General features: G+C 34.7%; 1 protein-coding gene across 1 annotated transcript; it reads right to left on the bottom strand.

The window, feature by feature from the left end:
* Positions 1–15152: 15152 nt before the first annotated feature.
* Positions 15153–19377, bottom strand: LOC140054349 (E3 ubiquitin-protein ligase TRIM45-like). Its single transcript, XM_072099304.1, has 2 exons — positions 19282–19377; positions 15153–18665 (listed from the first exon to the last, which is right to left on the bottom strand). Exons 1-2 carry the CDS (start codon positions 19282–19284, stop codon positions 17040–17042), a joined length of 1629 nt encoding a protein of 542 aa, XP_071955405.1. The 5' UTR covers positions 19285–19377; the 3' UTR covers positions 15153–17039.
* Positions 19378–20167: the final 790 nt, after the last annotated feature.

The raw sequence follows: 20167 nt of genomic DNA, 5'->3' as shown, positions 1-20167 counted from the left end.
TTTTCTGTCTGCGCGTCAGAAAAGCTTTTGTTGCAAACACAGGAAGATGTGATTTTTGTTACCGTGTTGTATATATATATTATTAAGCCGTTGTTGAAGTTACCATTTGTAAGTAGTAAAAAGAATTGTATTACATGATAGACGGATCATTGCCTGTTAATTTATTATACTAAATTGCATGCATACAACTTAAATAAAGCAAATAATGTTCTCAAATCTTTACTTCAATTTATAGAGAAATGGTTGATTGCTGTACGATCTTTCGTTCTTAGTTAGTAAATACATCATTCAAGTTGATTCAGGTATTAATCATTTGTAATGACGTTTAATTGATTGTATTGTTCTTAATGATAACCAGTTTGTACACAGTGTGTTTGTTTAAGTACAGTGGTAATACAGTGGTAAAGTGAAGTTATAAACTGACTGTTATTGAAATTATGTAACGCTTGTTTGTATATTTGCAGGGTTTTCCTTTCTTCGTTCTCTTTATTTTCTGAGTGACGTTGATTTCAGGGCCGTAGCCAGGATCTGTCAAGGTGGGGTTCGCACACTAAGTATTTGGGTCACCCCACCCCCATACCTACCCCCCCCCCCCCCACCCTGGGGTGGGGCCTGAGGCGAAGCAAATTTTGTTAAATGACACCCCTAGATGGCCGGAAAAGACACTCTCATGCAGCATTCTACCAGTGAGCAAAACGATCGTACTTGGACTCGTGGACTATTTAAACGATAACATTTGTTGCCGTATGTTAGATGCGCGTGCTCTGCGCGGAACCGCCGATTGTTTGATCATTTACTCGATATTTTGTTTTGCGTTCAAGTTCAATGCGAACGTACGTCTAGGAGAAGCCCCGAAAAAAGCACACTGGGTGAAGGCAAATGCAATTCTTATTATAGCTCTATCTATAATATTTATTTACAGCAATTTGTTGAGGAAATTAAATATGCCAATGTAAATAGGTGATATTGATACATTTGAGTACGTATCGGCTGGTGGTCTAGAAAAAAATAATCGGATGCCATAATGTGAACTACAGTACATGATACCATAGATATTATAGTGTAAAATATTAATATTCACTATAATCCTCTATGATACATTATACTTCATAGCCACACATAAATACTGATGTATGTCGGAAGGCTATATACTTTATGCATGCTGCCTGACTGCCAGTGATCTAAACAATTGGTACGCAGTTGTCTGACGGTGTCCTTTCCTTTGTACGAATCGTTCGTCCCCCAGCTCGCTGTGAGACGCGTCAATATCATGTTGAATGCAGGGTCCAAACATTTATTTTTCAGGTTAAAATCGGCAATTCATTTGCAACTCTTAGAAATTTACAGACTATATCGCTCGAAGTACGCTCATACAGGGAAGAAGGTACTGTATGAGTTATTCCGAACGAGTTTACGAATTTTTTAATTTACGAACAACTTTTTGTACTGTGGGGCACGTATTTGGACGATTTTCGGAGATGAGAGTGAGGTATTGGGCATGTCGGGGATGGGGGTTCGAAGTCGGTTAAGGGGGTTCGCTGTAAAGGGGGTTCGCCCGAACCATAAAAACCCCCCCTGGCTACGGGCCTGGATTTGTACACAATAAATGGTATGGTAACGGCAATCAACAATTTGTTGTCTTTCTGTTGGTCTTGATATTGCATTCATTTGAGCCAATCCTCGCACGCTTGATACCCGGGAAGAAAACTTCCAAATTAATCCGGGCATGGTCTCACGTACCACGACAAATTGGCGTCACGGACAGGATCGCAATTCAAGAATGACGTTTAGCGGCAGATGATGGTGATTAGCGAGTATATTCTTTGGAGTGACCAGTGATTGGAAAGCCCTGGATCAACTGTCGGTGAATCCGAGATACAGATAAGATGTATACATATTGAACTATCATTAATTGATGTATTTTCTTTATGTTAATTATATAGATTTCTATATACTGTATTGGATTTATTGATCACTGTAGATTGATGTATTGTATTTACGCAATTATTGATTTATAATAATAATTTACATTGATATAACGTAAGTGGTATTGTACTTTGAATGCAGTAGCCGATTATTTAGAGGATTTGCCTAGTGATGTTATGGTGAACTTGTGTTATAAATAACGTGTAATAATATTGTTAAACGATAGTCTGTTTAAACCACATTGCGATAATTAAATGTTGATATATGCTACTTTACTATTGTAATTATAATTACAGAACGTTAGTGAGATTGTTATATGCTGTTTAAAATCCATAGAGAAATATTGATATCCAATATATTATATGCTACCTTCGTAAATAATTCATTAGTGAAAGTCACATTTTCTCGTTATGGCGACTGGTGGTGGTCAAAGCGCGGCCCCGCCTAAAAAACAGACTGCGCAAGGGGGTGGTAGTGCTGCGAAGACAACTGATGTTAGTGAAATGATATCCGCTCTTACCAATGCTTTCAAGGGTTTGTCCACTCAAAAATCTCCTCCACCTGTTAAATTATCCAAGTTTTTTGGTACACCTAAACTTCCTGGGCAGAGTTCTTTAAGGCTTATTGATTTCGAAGCTTATTGTGACCATTATTCTTTAACATATTGGAAAAAATATGATACTTTGATAAGTCATCTTGGTGGCAAGGCAAAGGATGAAGTCCGGTGTCAGATGATGGTGTCCGGTAACGGTAAAGATGCTAAGCGTGCTATTGGTATATTACAATTTATGTTTGGTCCAGAAGAAACTGTTTCAGGATATAGTTTTTTTTATTCTAGGCGTCAGTTAGAGGGAGAATCAATAGCTGATTATAGTCTAGAGTTACTCAAACTATACACACAGTTGGTTGAGGCATCAGATAGGAGTGAGCAGGCAGCCTTAAAACACCTCCAGGATACTACTTTGAAGCAGAGATTAGTAGAAGGGGTCAGAGACCATGGGGTTAAAAGAGAATTAAAGCGAATTGAGTTGGCGTTCAGAGGGAAGACCTTTCTTGGAATGAGGGAGGAGGTTGTAGAATTGTTTAAAGGGGAACGAGTAAATACTAAACCAAAAATTCACGGGGTAGAGTGTGTAGATTACGGTCTGACTGAGATGAAACAAGAATTGCAATCTTTTCTTAAGCAGCAAATCAATGAGACCATTGATAACAAATTCGGTGCATTATTGCAATCTCAACGTCCTGAATTCCGTTCAGATGTTCGTTCTAATATTTCTCGTAGATGGTTCAATTGTGGTAACGAAGGTCATAGTAGAAACCAATGTAGTGTCCCTCCTGGTTTGTGTTGGACTTGTAAAAATCCAGGTCATTTTGCGTATGCTTGTCCAAATAAGTATAGTAGAAACCAAAATGTCAATTATAACTCATCTATTAATCCTTCTCAACAGAGTGTTGTTCCGCAATCGTCATCAGGTATCCAGAGTAAGGATACACAGATATGTCACGACGTCCGTGCCCCTGTTGCAAGTGCAGATACAAATATTTCTAATGCTATACCTAATTCACATGTTCAAAATACCGTGTTATTCGAGAAATTAGTTGCTAGAAGTCCTTGTACTACTATGAGCGTTGGTTCCGCTGAACTTGGTTGTATTTTAGACACCGGAGCTGAGGCATCAATTATTCCATCATCCATATACCATAACATACTAAAGCCTGAATGTGGTGAACTGGGTAGTGTTGGTGGGTTGTTCATGAATGTTATTGGGGTCTGTGGGGTTGAGGTACCCATAGAAGGGTACATTGAAATTCCCGTTGTGATTGCTGATCAGCAACTTAATTAAGGGTAGTTTCCTGGTTGTCTCCGACATCGCCGTTAAGAATAAGCAAGTAAATTATCCGATTCTTATTGGATGTAATATTTTACGCCAGTTGCATGGTTTCAGTGGTCTACATGAGTTGAGACAACTGGTAGATGAGCATCCTTCTGCGCCCGAAATAAGTAGATCTGAAGGAATGTTGAGAATCGATGAAGACGAGTCCAACGTTCTTGTCTCATTAAAACACATAAATATAGTTGTTCCTTTCCAATCTTTAAATGAATCTATTAAACCTAATGTAAATGTTGGTTCTCATGCTAACTGTGACTCTTTTACTACTTTGAACAGGGAATCGTCGGATGTTGGAGCAGATAGAAGTATCAACTCTGAACCAGATATTGCTTTGGATTTACCTCCTGGGATAATGTTGAATGGTTTGAATCTTCGTGTGGAAAAGTTTGATTGTGATTTGGACGATGTTTTGCAACATGGTGTGGTTTCTCTGGACTGGATATATATGGTGAAGGGTCTGAGAGTGGTTTTAGTTCTGAATCGGATGATGATATACCCGGTGTTATTGTTAGTTGTGACCTGCCTCCAGTATTGAGCGATAGTGAGCCAATAGTTCCTCTTAGAAGGTCTACTCGTAGTACCCGAGGAACTCATAGTAACCCTTTTCGTTTACCTAAATCTGTTTTGGAACAATACCTGGTGTTATGTGCCTTGTTACATTTGCTGGTTAACTTCTCCTCTTGTCTATTTTCGTTTGTTTCTCCTTTTGGGGACAAAAGGATCTCAAGCGGGGAAGGTGTAGTGAATCTATATTTTTTTGTATTTGTTATGTTTCTTCTCTTTTATAGGTTCTCCTTTTGGGGACAAAATGATTTTAAGCGGGGAACATGTCATGGATCAGTTGTTGTTCGTGTGCGTTCTGCGTATTTGCATATAAGTGTCTTGCTGCTAGTTGTTTTGCGAGCATTGTGTTTGGCGCATTTGCATATAGGTGATGTTTTGGTTAACTACCTGGTTTTTCTGTCTGCGCGTCAGAAAAGCTTTTGTTGCAAACACAGGAAGATGTGATTTTTGGGGTGTCACGAAAGCTAAGACCACGAAAGCTAAGACCCCCTAAGACCTAAGATCACGAAAGCTAAGACCTAAGATTACAAATATTTATCTTTCGCACCTGCCTTGTATTTTAACTCCCAACATTTATTCTGAATACCACACCTTAGAATTGGCACTTTTATGAAAAAGAATCACATAAAAAGTAACGAATACAATTTTAAATTGATGATTTTACAGACGTTTTTCTCGCACACAAACTGTTTGCGAATTTCGCATGACTAGCCTACAGAGTACAGTAGGCCTATCCTTCTGTTCAATGTTTTTGTTTCTATGGAACGTCAAAAGAGCAAAAATTATATAGAGGGCTGAAAACTCTGTGGAGTCCATCTACAGTGTGGATGGAACAATGTAAAATTACAATTGTAATAATAATAGTATATCATGCAAGTACGAAGAAAGAAATACTGGCAAATAAATTTTAATTTAAAAATCATGATAATAAGTTTTTTTGTTTCGTTTTCTTTCTGTTTTTATACTTGTACTATATGTTGCTCTTTTGGCGCTTCATAGAAACAAAAACATTGAGCATGGGGGGAGCTCGAGGAGTTATCTCTATGAGTATACAAAGAAACATGTCTGTTAAAAATCATCAATTTAAAGGATTTATTTATTTGTTTTTATGTGTTTCTCCTTCTGAAAGTACTTATAAATCCTAATTTTAAAGTGTGGTATTCAGGATAAAGTTAGTCAACAAATTTGGAGTCAAAATACAAGAAAGGCAGGTGCGTAAGAAAAACATTCTCTGAACCAACACAATGGAGTAAATATATACCAACAAACAACCCGTCAAGTTTGTTTGTTGTAAAGAAAAACTATACATTTACTCAACGGGCGAAAATAATGTGAGTTTATCTATGTTTTGCGGTAGTATTTAATTATATTTATGGTAATAAATGAAACCTACTGTGTTTAAAATTATGTATGGATAAACAAGTATTGTTTTTAAGCTGTAGTATATTTTAGAATTTGTAATCTTAGGTCTTGGGTCTTAGCTTTCGTGATCTTAGGTCTTAGGGGTCTTAGCTTTCGTGGTCTTGGGTTTCGTGACACCCGTGATTTTTGTTACCGTGTTGTATATATATATTATTAAGCCGTTGTTGAAGTTACCATTTGTAAGTAGTAAAAAGAATTATATTACATGATAGACGGATCATTGCCTGTTAATTTATTATACTAAATTGCATGCATACAACTTAAATAAAGCAAATAATGTTCTCAAATCTTTACTTCAATTTATAGAGAAATGGTTGATTGCTGTACGATCTTTCGTTCTTAGTTAGTAAATACATCATTCAAGTTGATTCAGGTATTAATCATTTGTAATGACGTTTAATTGATTGTATTGTTCTTAATGATAACCAGTTTGTACACAGTGTGTTTGTTTAAGTACAGTGGTAATACAGTGGTAAAGTGAAGTTATAAACTGACTGTTATTGAAATTATGTAACGCTTGTTTGTATATTTGCAGGGTTTTCCTTTCTTCGTTCTCTTTATTTTCTGAGTGACGTTGATTTGTACACAATAAATGGTATGGTAACGGCAATCAACAATTTGTTGTCTTTCTGTTGGTCTTGATATTGCATTCATTTGAGCCAAGCCTCGCACGCTTGATACCCGGGGAGAAAACTTCCAAATTAATCCGGGCATGGTCTCACGTACCACGACAATATCAAGTTTCATCCAGGGACCAAAATGTGTAATGTAGTTATTTTCCAGGCGAAGTTTACCGACGGTTACCGAAGGAAACACGGGTACTTTTTGTCGGGGAATATAATATAATATACAGTAAAAAGCGTTCGCGTTCACTTCGTAGCTAGCTTCAGCGCCTAGAAAACCGCGACGTTTCATTGACCGTGAGAGTACGTCAGAGTGATATTATGCACTTTATATGCATTCATTATTGCCAGCGATCTAACTTACAACTAAACAATAGCTAGGTACGCACTTGTCTGGCGGTATCCCTTTGTACGAATCGTTCAACGTTGGGTCGAGACGCGTGATATAATGTTCCATCCAGGGACCAAAATGTGTACTGTAGTTATTTTCCAGGCGAAGTTTACCGACGGTTACGTCGTGTACTGCGTCGACGTACGCTACACTACAGCAAAAACGAATTATGTTAATTGTTCGTATGTTCACCAATTTTTTAATTTACAAGTAACCTTCTGTACCGTGGGGCACCTAAAATAAATTTTTCATCCATTACTAAACAAAAAAACATGCCATTTTCGCTTAGCCAACATCTTATTATAGCTACTGTAAGTTATTACATTTTCAATATCCTGTATGTCATGAATTTCTCACCACTCGGAAGTCCAGATGGTACGCACGCATACACCTGGGAAAGTTATTTCCCCGACTGAAAAAGGTCTACGCTTGCGTTTTTTAAGCCTCTAGGCCTGATGTTTCCAAAATATAAAATGCAATTTTTTGAAGGCCTGCAGCTCTAGTTTTAAACATTTTCTTAGCTCAGCCCCAACAATAAAGCTGGTCATATTTCGAAGAACAAGAAGTACATTTTCCGGGATCCTAACATCTCTATTTTTCAAACATTTCTTAGCTCAGTCACAACCATGATATGGACTTATATATTTTGTTTCATGTTTTGAAGTATAATAAGTCCAATTTCCGGGACCTCCAACTCTATTTTTCTAAATTTTCTTTGAACTTTTATTTTTTAAATTGAAAAATATGGATTGAAACAGTCATCGCGCATCGTTTTTTTGCACGCAGTATTTTATTTATGCATTATAAAAAATGGAAAAATGGCTACCCTAAATCTGATTAAAAAGACCTCAAATGACGCTAGAACGCGTTGCTTCCGGGGGCTTCGCCGGAAGCAACCAGGGGCCTCGCCGGGGGCCCTTGGCGGCCCCCTGGCCTCCAGCCTAGTGATGCTCGCATAGCCCCCTCGTCGGGGAATGTAGCCCCCGCGTCGGGAAGATCTTGGCGCCACCCCTGTTTAACTGCTGCATAATTTTGGAGAGTGCTGATAACCAAATTATTATTTGTGACACGTATCTGCAGATAATTGCTAGCGTTAATATACGAAATAATGATACTATCTCTGCTTTGCACTGAATTTTCATCTTTTAAACCATAAACCAATAGTGAAATTTATTAGGAAATCGCATGGCAAACTCATTGCTGTGTAGACTACGCTCTCGCCATCAAATCGGAGTGCATTTCCAACAACTCCTTTTGAGTAGGAGGTAGTGCCTTCATGGCCACTTATACTTAAACTAGCATTTCTGAGATGTATATTATTTCCGGACGTATCATTTAAATTATTTTCAAATCCATAGTGCACTATTAGGCCTAGGTGTTCCTTATTGAAACGAAAAACCGTCTTCTGTTTTTTAATTTTATTATAATTGACGTACTTTTTGACAAATTTTCCGCATGACTGCAGAGAAGAAGTCGCTTCTGTATCTTGAATACGACACAAATTACAATGGCCAACGTTAATAAAGTTGACCATTAACACAACCAACAATATACATTGGAACTTCATATTTTCCTATAAGATAAAAGTAGACTTAATACGTTAACATATACCAGTTGAGGCAATGTGAAAGAAACACCTACACTATATACTAGTAAAATGTAAAATAAAACGTTAAAAATGTTGCTATGAAGAACAAGCCAATACAGATTCAGTAATTTTAAATAATTAATAAGAATACACCATACCTCACCTGGTTGGGGCTGAGGTAAGAACATTTTATGAATATATGGACCTCAGGTCTTCGGAAATTGCATTGTAATTTAGTTTTTTAAAGGTATATCTTGTGCTAATGATCCTTCATTTATAACGAACACGAAATACTGTATGTCAGAATTTTACATCATTGCGGCAATCTAAACTTTAGCCACACATACCAGTCTGCTCCAGCCCCATCCACCATGGTTGGAGCTGAGATAAGGACATTTTTTTAGGAATATCAACCTGGCAATTGCAATTTATTTTTTGGGAGTACAAATTCCGCTGATCCACCGAAAATACACACACGACACAATTGTCGCGTCGTCAGAGTTTATTCAGTCATTCATATATCATTTATTTCCGGATAAAATTTTTTTTTACCAAACACAAACTTGATTTAGATGCGTTGAGATAATTTTTAAGTTTAAATCAATTACAGACGCTAATAAGTTTACAATTGAGAATGTTAAATAATGAATTAGTATTGCTATAAGAATAAACGATGTTGGTATCATCGGCAAAGAGGATGAAGTTTAAGATGTTGGAGGAGTAATGGGTGATTATTGACGTAAATCAAAAATAAAAAGAAGGCTAAGAATGGATCCTTGGGGAACACCACAGAGCATGCAAGACATTGTTGAATTAATTGTTAACGGTTCGATAAATAACTTGATATTAAAGAGGAAGTACATTAGTACATTAGTTCGATCGAATCGCACACATTTTCAACAACAATAAGCCATGTTAAAAAGCGCTTACGACGCTAAATTAGGTCTATAGTTTTTTTTTTCAATTTCTTAAGCCACTCCGCGGCCCTTAAAAATTTGGCCCGCGGCCAATAGTTTGCGGAACGTCGCACTAAATCATATTCACCAATTGTGTTACTTGATGAAAATGTATACAAATAAATTTCTGTATCAACTGGTATAGGCATATTTAGTTTCCCGTTTGATCATTGAAGAACATTTTCATCCAAACCTCGAATGGAAAAATGTGTGATTTTGAATTTACGTAATTGTCTGAACTTATAATGTCGTTACTCAGTTACCAATAACAATGATTTCTTAAGGAAACACGTCTTTAAATAAATACTTCTTTTAAGTAGAACTTCTTTTACACATTATACGTAATTAGTGTGTAATATCTGGTACCAAAGATAAAAACAACATTCTTTTTTTTACTACTGTCTATGAACATCCTGATAAATATTATTTAATATTTTCTTCTTACCTTTTTGATGTATAATTATATGAAAGTTATGACAAGAAAATCAAACTATTATTATGAATTATCACAACAACAACAACAACAACTGTGTAGTAACTTACTTCTTTCAAATCGACATGTATGTGTTTCGGAATATATTACTTTACTGATCACATACGTCTGTATTAAATGTATTCGGGAAATATATACCTCTACATCGTTCTGCCCATAGCAGTGATAAATTGATTTTAGAAAATTATTGTGATAAAGCAAAATGCTGATAAAGGTAAATTGATTATACAGAAACATCATCATCATCGTCATTAGTTTACGTTGAAATTAATTTAATAAAAAATAAGTTCTTCAATAAAGAATTGCTCATTAAATTTCTAAATTAAATAATAAAATTGTATTCTTCACAATCTCAACTAAAATTTAGGATGAAATTTTGTCCTATTAAAAGGCGTCGTGAAAGTAAAATCGACCCTTGAAACATCATCATCATCTTCATCGTCGTCATTATCACCATAATAATCATTATTATAACCGCCTTCGTCATCATCATCGTCGTCGTTTTCATCATCATCCTAATCATCGTTATCATCATCTTCATCGTCATTGTCATCGTCATCATCATAATCATCATCATCATAATCATCGTCATCATCATCACCATCATCATCGTCATTGCCATCATCATCATCAACATCAACATCATCGGCCTTATCGTCATCATCATCATCATTATCATCATAATCACCGTCGTCATCATCATCATCATCATCGTCATTATCGTTATCATAATTATCCTTATCATTACCGCCGTTATCATCTTCATAATCGTCACAGTCATTATTATTAGTAGTAGTAGTGTCCCTGTTCTGGAAGAAATATTTATTAAACCATATTGGATGACCGGCTCATTTTCCAGTAAAAGTGAGTGGATGTAGTCACTGTGCCTTGGAAACGTATTGTCAATGTTTCCAATAGACGAATTTGTTCGAATATATATATGTGAACTTTATTCAATCAATCGTACATTTGTTATAATGGTAACCACAATAAGGTATAATATTACAGTAGATTTTTACAAACAAAAAAAACAAGACCAATATAAATATAAATTATAAAATATATACAATGATTATTTACAGTAATGATAAAAATAAAAATTAATTGTTTATATTGACTATTATTGGAAACAGAAGTTGAATAATAAAATACTGGAAAGTTTAGTTAGAGGTTTACAATCAATGGAAAAGATGAAAACATATAATATTGTAAGTATTAAAAGTAGCATTGTTTAGGGAGATTACTGTATATTGGCAACGGCCTAAAGTTGAACATGGTTTTAAGCAAAAGTTATATATTGATTGATTGAATCGGGCATCACTATAAGCAAAGCTTTAAAATGTGATGTCCTATGTAAGAATTAAAAATTCGAAAAATTAAATAAATAAATAAATTACAATAAAAACAATAACAATTAGTAAATATAAATGTAAACAATAGAGACAATAAGCAATAATCATAAATGACAGTTGAATAAAAAAAATATATATATATATTATTATACATGTAATAACAATTTCAAAAATATGACCAGAACAGATCATTCATAAAAAAAAGAAAAAAAGAAATCGATAATGAAAAATATTTTGTTCATAATACGTTGTGATTTTAGGTATTAGAATATTTTTTGAGGAGATTAGTATGAATTGTTTTTTTAAATAGTCCTATACTCTTGATTTCTCTTACTGAGTTTTCAAGGCTATTCCATGTCTTGGCACCCCTATAGCATAAACTTTGTTGTCCTATTTTGGTTCTTTTTAGTACAGTGGTATAGTTTTTTTTATTCCTGGTATCATAATTATGTGTTGATTCAATTGTTTGAAAGTAAGTGTCAAACGTAATTGGGAGCTGTTTATTATAATATTGGAAGAGTAGTATTGCCATATGTTTTTCATAAAGATCGAATATATTTAATGTGTTGGTTTGTATAAATAGCGGTTGGGAAGGATGTTGATAGTGGACTTTGCATATAATTCGTAGTGCTTTTTTCTGGAGGATGTGAAGTCGGTTTAATTTACTTGGTCCGAAGGAGCCCCATACTACTATTGCATACGTTAAATGGGGAAGGATTATAGATTTATAAATTTGCAATAGAGTCATATATGGTAAAAAATACTTTAATTTATTCAGAATTCCTATTATCTTTGAAACTTTGTTTGCAATGCCATCAATATGGGTACAGAAGGACAAAAATTTGTCTAAGGTAACTCCTAAGAATTTGATATGGGTTACCTCTTCGAGTGTGGTGTTATTTACGTATAGTTGCATGTCTGTGAAGTCGGTTAAATTCTGGCGCCCTCTAAAGATTATATATTTAGTTTTATTTGTATTAATTGAGAGTTTGTTAGCTCTAAACCAAGTGGTTAGTCGTTGTAATTCGCAGTTTAGTATATTACATGCAACTATGGGGTCATTATGTTTGAGGAATATGTTTGTATCGTCCGCGAATATGATAAGTTTGACAACTTTGCTTACACAAAATACGTCATTTATAAATAACAAAAATAGCAATGGGCCAATGATAGATCCCTGTGGAACACCAACTTTTACTTCTCTTTTTATTGATTTGTGTGATTCAATAGTAACATACTGAGTTCTGTGGTTTAGGTAACTCCTGAACCAGTCTAACACAATACCACGTATGCCATAGCATTCCATTTTATTGATTAGAATTCTATGATCGATCGTATCGAAAGCTTTCGACAGATCTAGGAAAACACCTATAATGAATGAGTTGTTATCAATTGCTGATGTTATTTTTTCTAGTGTGTGTAGTAGAGCATGTGCAGTTGAATGTTTTTGTCGGAATCCATATTGAGATTGATTTATCATGTTGTATTTATTAAGGTATGAAATGGTTTGGTCGTAGACAACTCTTTCATATATTTTAGAAAGACATGGTAAGATTGATATGGGTCGATAATTATTAAGGTTTTGCCTATCGCCACTTTTAAAAACAGGTATAGTTTTGGCACATTTTAGTTCATCAGGGAATCGGCCAGTGGCGAGTGAAACGTTTATTAAGTGTGAAATAGGTTTTGTAAGGTAGACGGAATTGTACTTGATATAGTGAGCACTGATATCATCGTGACCTGGTGTTTTATCTGTTTCTAATTTATTAATGTATGTCATTATTTCGTATTCTGTTGTGGGTCTGAAATACATAGAATTAAGGTAGTTACCAGTCAAATATGACGTTGGATCAATGGCAGGGTTGTTATCATGGTTAATTTTGTCAGCTAATTGTTTCCCAATATTAATAAAGTAAGAATTGAATGCATCGGATTTTGTTTCTGGGTTAGTGTATGTCTCTGTCACATGTTTTAGGTTTGATGGCAGTTTGGATTTTTTCTTCCTACCTAAAAGTTGATTAATGGCATTCCACGTTTCTTTCATATTATTTTTATTTTTTTCAAATTTATTAAAATAGTATTCCTTTTTTCGTTTTCTAATAATATTGGTAAGTACGTTTCTATAGTTTGTATATTTAGATTTATTTATGTTTGTCGGTCTACGTTTGTATTTGCTATATAATTTGTTTCTAGTAACAATTGACTTAGCAATTGATTCCGTTATCCAAGGAGATTGAAGTTTATTAGCTTTGAGTTTTATCTTTTTTATTGGAAAGCATATATTAACTAATGATTGCAGAGTTGTGGAAAAATGTTGATATGCTTTGTTTGCGTCATTTGATTCTAGGACATCCTGCCATTGTTGATTTGCAAGTTCATGCTTAAAATGATCAATGTTGTACTGTTTGTTTTCGCGTTTATAACAGTATACGTTGTTATGATAATGGTGAGTTTCGGATGTGTTTATGCAGAATATTGGAAGGTGGTCGGATATATCCGAATATATGATACCAGTGTTTATGTTATTTGTTAGATGGGAATTGTAGAGAATATTATCTATTATGGAAGCAGAGTTTTCTGTTATTCTTGTGGGCTTATTAATAAGAAAAGTGAAGGACTGGGACTGGATATTGTCAAGGTGGGATTCGATGTTTTTGTCTCTCATGTGTTGGCTAATGTCTAAGTTCATATCACCAGTAATGTATGCTAGCTTATTTTCTTTGTTAATCATCTGCATGACTATTGACAACTGATTGTTGAAAGTTTGTACATTTGTATCAGGGGGCCTATATATTACTCCGCAAGATATTGTTTTATTTTCTATTTTAACATCAATAAATATAGATTCTCCTTCGGTCAGTATTGAAGCGAGGTCATTTCGCATCTCGTAACTAAGGGTTTCTGATAGATAGAGAGCAACTCCTCCTCCTCTTCGTCCTATCCTATCTTTATGAATAAATGTATATTTTGGTATTTCGTACAGTGATGTTGTAGAATTTGGAGAAATCCATGTTTCTTCTAGGGCAATAATTGAAAAGGAGTGATTTATTGAATTAATCAGATTCAAAATATCATCGAATTTGTTGACCATGCTACGGCAGTTCAGGCTTAGAATGGAGAAGTGATTGGCATGTATCGAGTTCTTAAAACTTAGATTAAAATCGTTTATCTGGTAATATTTAGTTTCTTCAATATTGATATCATCATTAGGGTTAATGTCATTTAAGTTAAATATCATAATGCAATTTTTAAGTTTAAAAAAGAATGGTCAGAGAAAAGATTTAAAAAAAACAACAACAAAAAACAGTATAATTAAGATAAATAATTTATCTATAATCAGGTCAACCGAACAATGTGGTTGCTCCGTCATATTATTAGTATACATATATTTCGCTAAGTAAAACAATTGAGTGCGAAATGTGTAAACACAGTGATAAATCTTAATTACAGCACTAATCCTATTTTCACCCACCTTCAACTCCACCATCCCCCAAAGACCCACCATCCCCCAACCCCTCCATCCCCCAACCCCTCCATCCCCAACCCCTCCATCCCCCAACCCCTCCCCACCCACCCACATCGTTCCAATTTTATCCCATTCTTAATCCAAATCATAATACTTAATAGTGTGTGAATGAAAGCAATAGGGAGTCGTGTGTTGTGTTAAGCAATTGAGTTTTTCACTACTTGATTCAAAAACAATAGGCAAAGTATGTGACACGCAACACAGCAACAGATTACGTAACATGGTATTTAAGTCAGTGTGCCAATTCTTTCACCTGTTAATGTTTAGGTTATGTAAACACATAATCGCGATCGTGTTGATGTTTCAATTCCGTACAGTTTGAATTCTCCTAGTGGATACAATAAGTGGTACCCATTTTCTGCATATGGTTTAATGCAGGCAGGATATAGTCACAAATTGAATTCAATTAAAAACAAACGAACGAAAATAAAGAAGTTATGTATACATTTTACCGTTAATGTAAAGGTTGCCATTTCTGAAGACAGTCATTTTACCTTCTTCATACGCTTTCTTCATAACTTCTCGCAGGCCTCGCTTTTTGATAATATCTGCTACTGGCATATCTTCTAGTACAAACATCTCGGAATTTTTCATTATCGACTTAGCTCTTCTGAGTACTTCAAATCTCTGTGGTTGATATATAAATTTAACAATGATATGTCTTGGCTTACCACTTATTGTTGATGGTTTTCCTGTGCGATGAGCCGTTTCAATGACGATGTCGTTTAGGTTGAGTGTTTTATTTAGTAATTCCTTAATCTTTTTTGTTGCATCTTCGTTTGGTTCCTCAGTTATCCCACCAAATCTCAGGTTAAAACTCCTTGAATACCGTTCAAGATTCAGAATATCATTTTGTATACTGGTAATTTTTTTCTTTTCTGTTTCAAGTGTTGTTGAAATATCTTTCATTTCGCTATCATACGTTGTTACTTTCTTTTCAAGATCGTTGATTGAATCGGAGGTAAAAGTAATGGATTTCTCCATATCTAATTGTTTTGCCTCCATTGAGTCAATTCTATTCATAATTGAGGTTTGATTTTTAAGTACGGAGTCTAGTTTTGTTTGCATTTCAGTTGTTAGCGTTTTAATCTCCCGCCTTAATAACTGGATTTCGCTGGTTTCTTCGGTGGGTGTCGCCTGGGTCGTTGAGGTGTCCGGAGGGGTACGTTCAGTTTGGTCCTTTTTTCTGACCATTTTCTTAGTTTTAGATCAAAAGACGATGACAGCATTAACCAAATTGTAATACTCACTTATTTAGCACAGTTGTCTTATGGCTATTTTTGTCAAAACCTTACTTTATTTTTAATGAAGACGGAGCACTGTTTATACGGTTGCTAACTCATGATGCGCCCTCAAACATAGAATACATTCTAAATAGGCTTCTGTAAGTCAGCAAACACTGTGAAGCATTTTCTGAGAACATTGTTGATGAAGTCTAACACTTGAAAATAATATTACAAAATCATACAAGTTATTTATTATTATGATAATGAAATTAAACATCCACTACAACATTTCTTTACTACCGTAGGCCTACTGTTGTTCACAATACAAACATGCATTGTTTATATACCTATTTACATGGCTATACTATATTTAACATTTAGAAAAGGTCTTTTACAATTTGTTCTCATATTTTAACAATAACAACAGTTTAATATATTTAAACAATGCAAACCTACAAAAACACATACAAGCAGCAACTGATCCCACTCTCAGCTACTTATATCTGCCACAGTCGGTATTATGCGGTAACATAGAAATACTTATTGGCCTTTTTAAAGTACAGCCGCTTAGTATAGTACCTGTACAAAGCTATATCAAAATATGGGTATAAATATTACTTAAGCTAGCTTGATAAAACAAAGTTTGATGTGCCCAAATATGGTAGTAAACATCATCATGTCCATAGACATCACATGATTTGACACATAACATGTTTTTGCTATTTTTAGACAGAGATTTAGTCAGTTATTTATTTATTATTTAATTATTTTCAATCTTTCGACAATCACAAACAAAAACTTTGGTTAATTACGACATATCATACTACGGATTAAATATTTAATATAAATCGGAACAATTCATATTGATATTACTACAGCTAATTTATTTTATTTTTGGACGCTTTTGTTTTTGCTCGTTGAAAGATACAATAATCTCGAGTGAGTTCACTTGATTCACTCGCTTACATAATATACTTATACGCATGGTTGTCAAAACTTTAGTAATGCCTTGGCCGTTAGTTACACTATGTCAAAGTACTAAGCAGTTATTTATATAGATTACAATCAATGTAATAGCTTTTACCTTCCTTTCTTATTTGGTAGTTTTTTTGTGGCACTTTTGCTACTCTTGGGTTGGCCTTTCTGAACATTAATTTTAAAAGGAGACCCCTTTAATTGCTTTTTACCGAAACAAACTTTCACACCGAACGTTCCGGTAACTTTTGGTATCCACGAATATTGATACGTTCCATTCTTGTGAGATTCTAGCGTTGGTGTTGCAACGGTTTTCTTTTCACTGCTAATGATCTCAACAGTAGGTACTGGGTCCGCGACAGTAGGCTCATCATCTTCGTTCCTTGTGGTCACTGTAAATGTCTTTATCTCACCCGTTTTGGCGTCAGTTATTCGACTGAATGATGAGTTCTCTACAGAAACATCACTGAGTTTGAAGGAACACAGGTTATTAGACACGATGCCATCAACTTTCTTTTGATCGACAACGACAGCCAATACATCTGTGACGTTTATAACTTTACTTGCTTGTCGAGTTTGCTTTAAAGTTTTTTCAAACGAGTTTGTGTGACTAGAGTTAACGTGTCGAAAAAGTTCACAGTTACGACTCCCTAGCAGACAGTCTATGTATCCAATTATTGATTTTGCCTGAAGTGAATTGCCATTCGTTTGCTTAAGAACAGCTTCCATACTTTCCGATTTTTGCTTGAACCTTTCGTTCAATTCTTCGGTTAATTCTTGCTCGCATTTATCAATTATTTCTCTTAAATCAGAACACAGTTTGCTGATATCATCCGAAGCTTGTTCTTTTTTAGGCTGCAAACTTTCCATCGCATTCTTAATTTTACTGACTGCTTCGTCACTGGCCTCATTTTGTTTCAGCAAATCATCAGAAATTTTCTTCAACTTAGGTGTCAGACGGTCTATGTAACCATCAACCGCTTCCATATAATGCTTTGTCCTTTGCTGGTCTACCACACTGCATGCCATACACATAAATACATCGCAGGATTTGCAGTATACTTCAGCTGCCCTATCTGCGTGTTCAGAACAATTAACTCTTTGTAACGCCATTCGGTCGTTAATGCTGAGATTTTTATACTCACTGATCTCGATACATTCGTGGTCTTTTGTGGCAGGAATGACTTTGTGTTGTTCGGCGTCTCTTGTGCAGAGGAAATGCTCACAAATGGTACATCTTTGTGTGGCATCAGAAGAGCACAAATTGCATTTTTCTTCACCATCGTTCAATTGACACTTGAGAACTATTTCAATAAGCGGGTCCAATGGAAGATCTTCCACGTTGCCGTCGGGTATACTCGACGAGCAAACAGGGCAGACAGGACTTTCTTCTTCTTCCTTTGCTTCCATGTGATCTTTCAGACATGCTATACAGAATGAGTGAACGCATGGTAGCGTTTTGGGATCATTTAACTGTTTCTTGCAAACGAAACAATCTTGGATGTCATTTACATCACTGCTGCCCGTATTGCTAGTGTCTTTCTGTTGATTGCTTTCTGAATCTGTTCTGTCATCGGAATGTTCTTTAACTCTGTCTTCGGTGTCTTCTTGTGTTTCAACTTCTCCATTGGCGTCTTCATTGGTTATTTTCTTAGATGGTTCTTCTGCCTCTTTCTCTTTGGACTGCTCTTGATCCATTTCATTTGTTGTCTCTTTTTCATCTGCCATTTTCTGTTAAGCAAGAATATCATGGAACTTAATAAGATTTAATAATTAATTAATTTAATAGGAAAGCATAATAAAATTCTAAATGAATGATACTGTATGTTATTTAAACATAATCAAGGACATCTATTAGTTATATACTGTATAGATTTATGAAATAATGATAGGAATGTTTTAGACTAAATGTTGGCCTCATTATATATCATCATATTTTAAAGAGTAAGGTAAGTCATATCTTTGATGTAAATACATTTATATTAGTTGTTATTATACTGCTAAATGTTATAGTATTACACATTAAATAACGTAGTCTGACAATATAAAACGAAATATCTAATGAATCTCAGGCCTATTCCAGTAAATCCAATCCAAATTACAGTATACGTTTTCCTATTTTGCTCTTAGTTAAGCAATTTCTATTACATAATCAGCGTATAAAATTAACATGTAATTAGCATCTTATAGTCAATGTTGATACTGTATGAAGACATGGCACACCTATTTTGAATGAAATTTCCTCTATCATAAAATCTCATGGCATTACATAGGCCTACTTACTCTATATGACAAAACAATGAAATTAGTACACAACAACTATGAAAATAATACAATTTATGTTTACCATTAAATACTGCTACAAATCCAACGTAGTATACGAACCGTACTCAAAAATACTATGTGAATGTATTGTACTGTAGTTGTATGGTTTCCTAGTCTACGGATCACCACGGTAACATATACAAAAAATTAATTATGATGAAAACCGATTCGATTACCATTGTTAGTACGTATCGATAGACGCGTGGATTCGTGCACTTCAAACAACAGAATATGTAGCTATGTGAAGTGTGTGATGGATTCAAAAACTACAACAAAACACGTGTTTCTTTTGTCAATAATACTCTAATATTATGATCAATACCAATATACACATCATTTGACATGTTGTTGAAAGGAATCTGTTTCCTAAATAAGATCAAAACGTTAAAGATATTGTCTTCCTGCAAAAAATAATTTTTTTTTTTATGTTTTTGTTGAATATGCAATTTTAATGTCACAATAGTTATTCACTTATCAGAATATTATTTACCTGAACAATCTGTAATTTAAAGCAAAAAATAACCGAATGGGTTTTTGGTTCAATTTAACCATTTATTTTGTTTAAATGAAAACGGTATTTATTTTATTTATATTTTCTACAGAAGTGAATAACTTGATTAAAACTGCGAAGCCAATTCTTCATTTTTTCATGTTTTAGGGAGACAATACATATTTAAGGATCACAAAAAAAGGAAAATAATCAGGCCTGTTACAACCGCTAATGTAAAAAACGCCAGCTAATGTCGAAACAAGACGGTAATGTAGAACAATCCACCTCTAATGTAGTAAAACCTCCAGCTAATGTAGCTTCTCTAGTAAATAAAAATCAACACCAGCTGATGTAGAACGGTCAACAGCTAATGTGGTAACATAAATTGCCTCACAGCTAAAGTAGTTACTATCGCCAG

Source organism: Antedon mediterranea, chromosome 7, assembly GCF_964355755.1.
Source record: "Antedon mediterranea chromosome 7, ecAntMedi1.1, whole genome shotgun sequence".
NCBI lineage: Eukaryota > Metazoa > Echinodermata > Crinoidea > Comatulida > Antedonidae > Antedon > Antedon mediterranea.
This window is presented reverse-complemented; position numbering and strand designations above follow the sequence as displayed.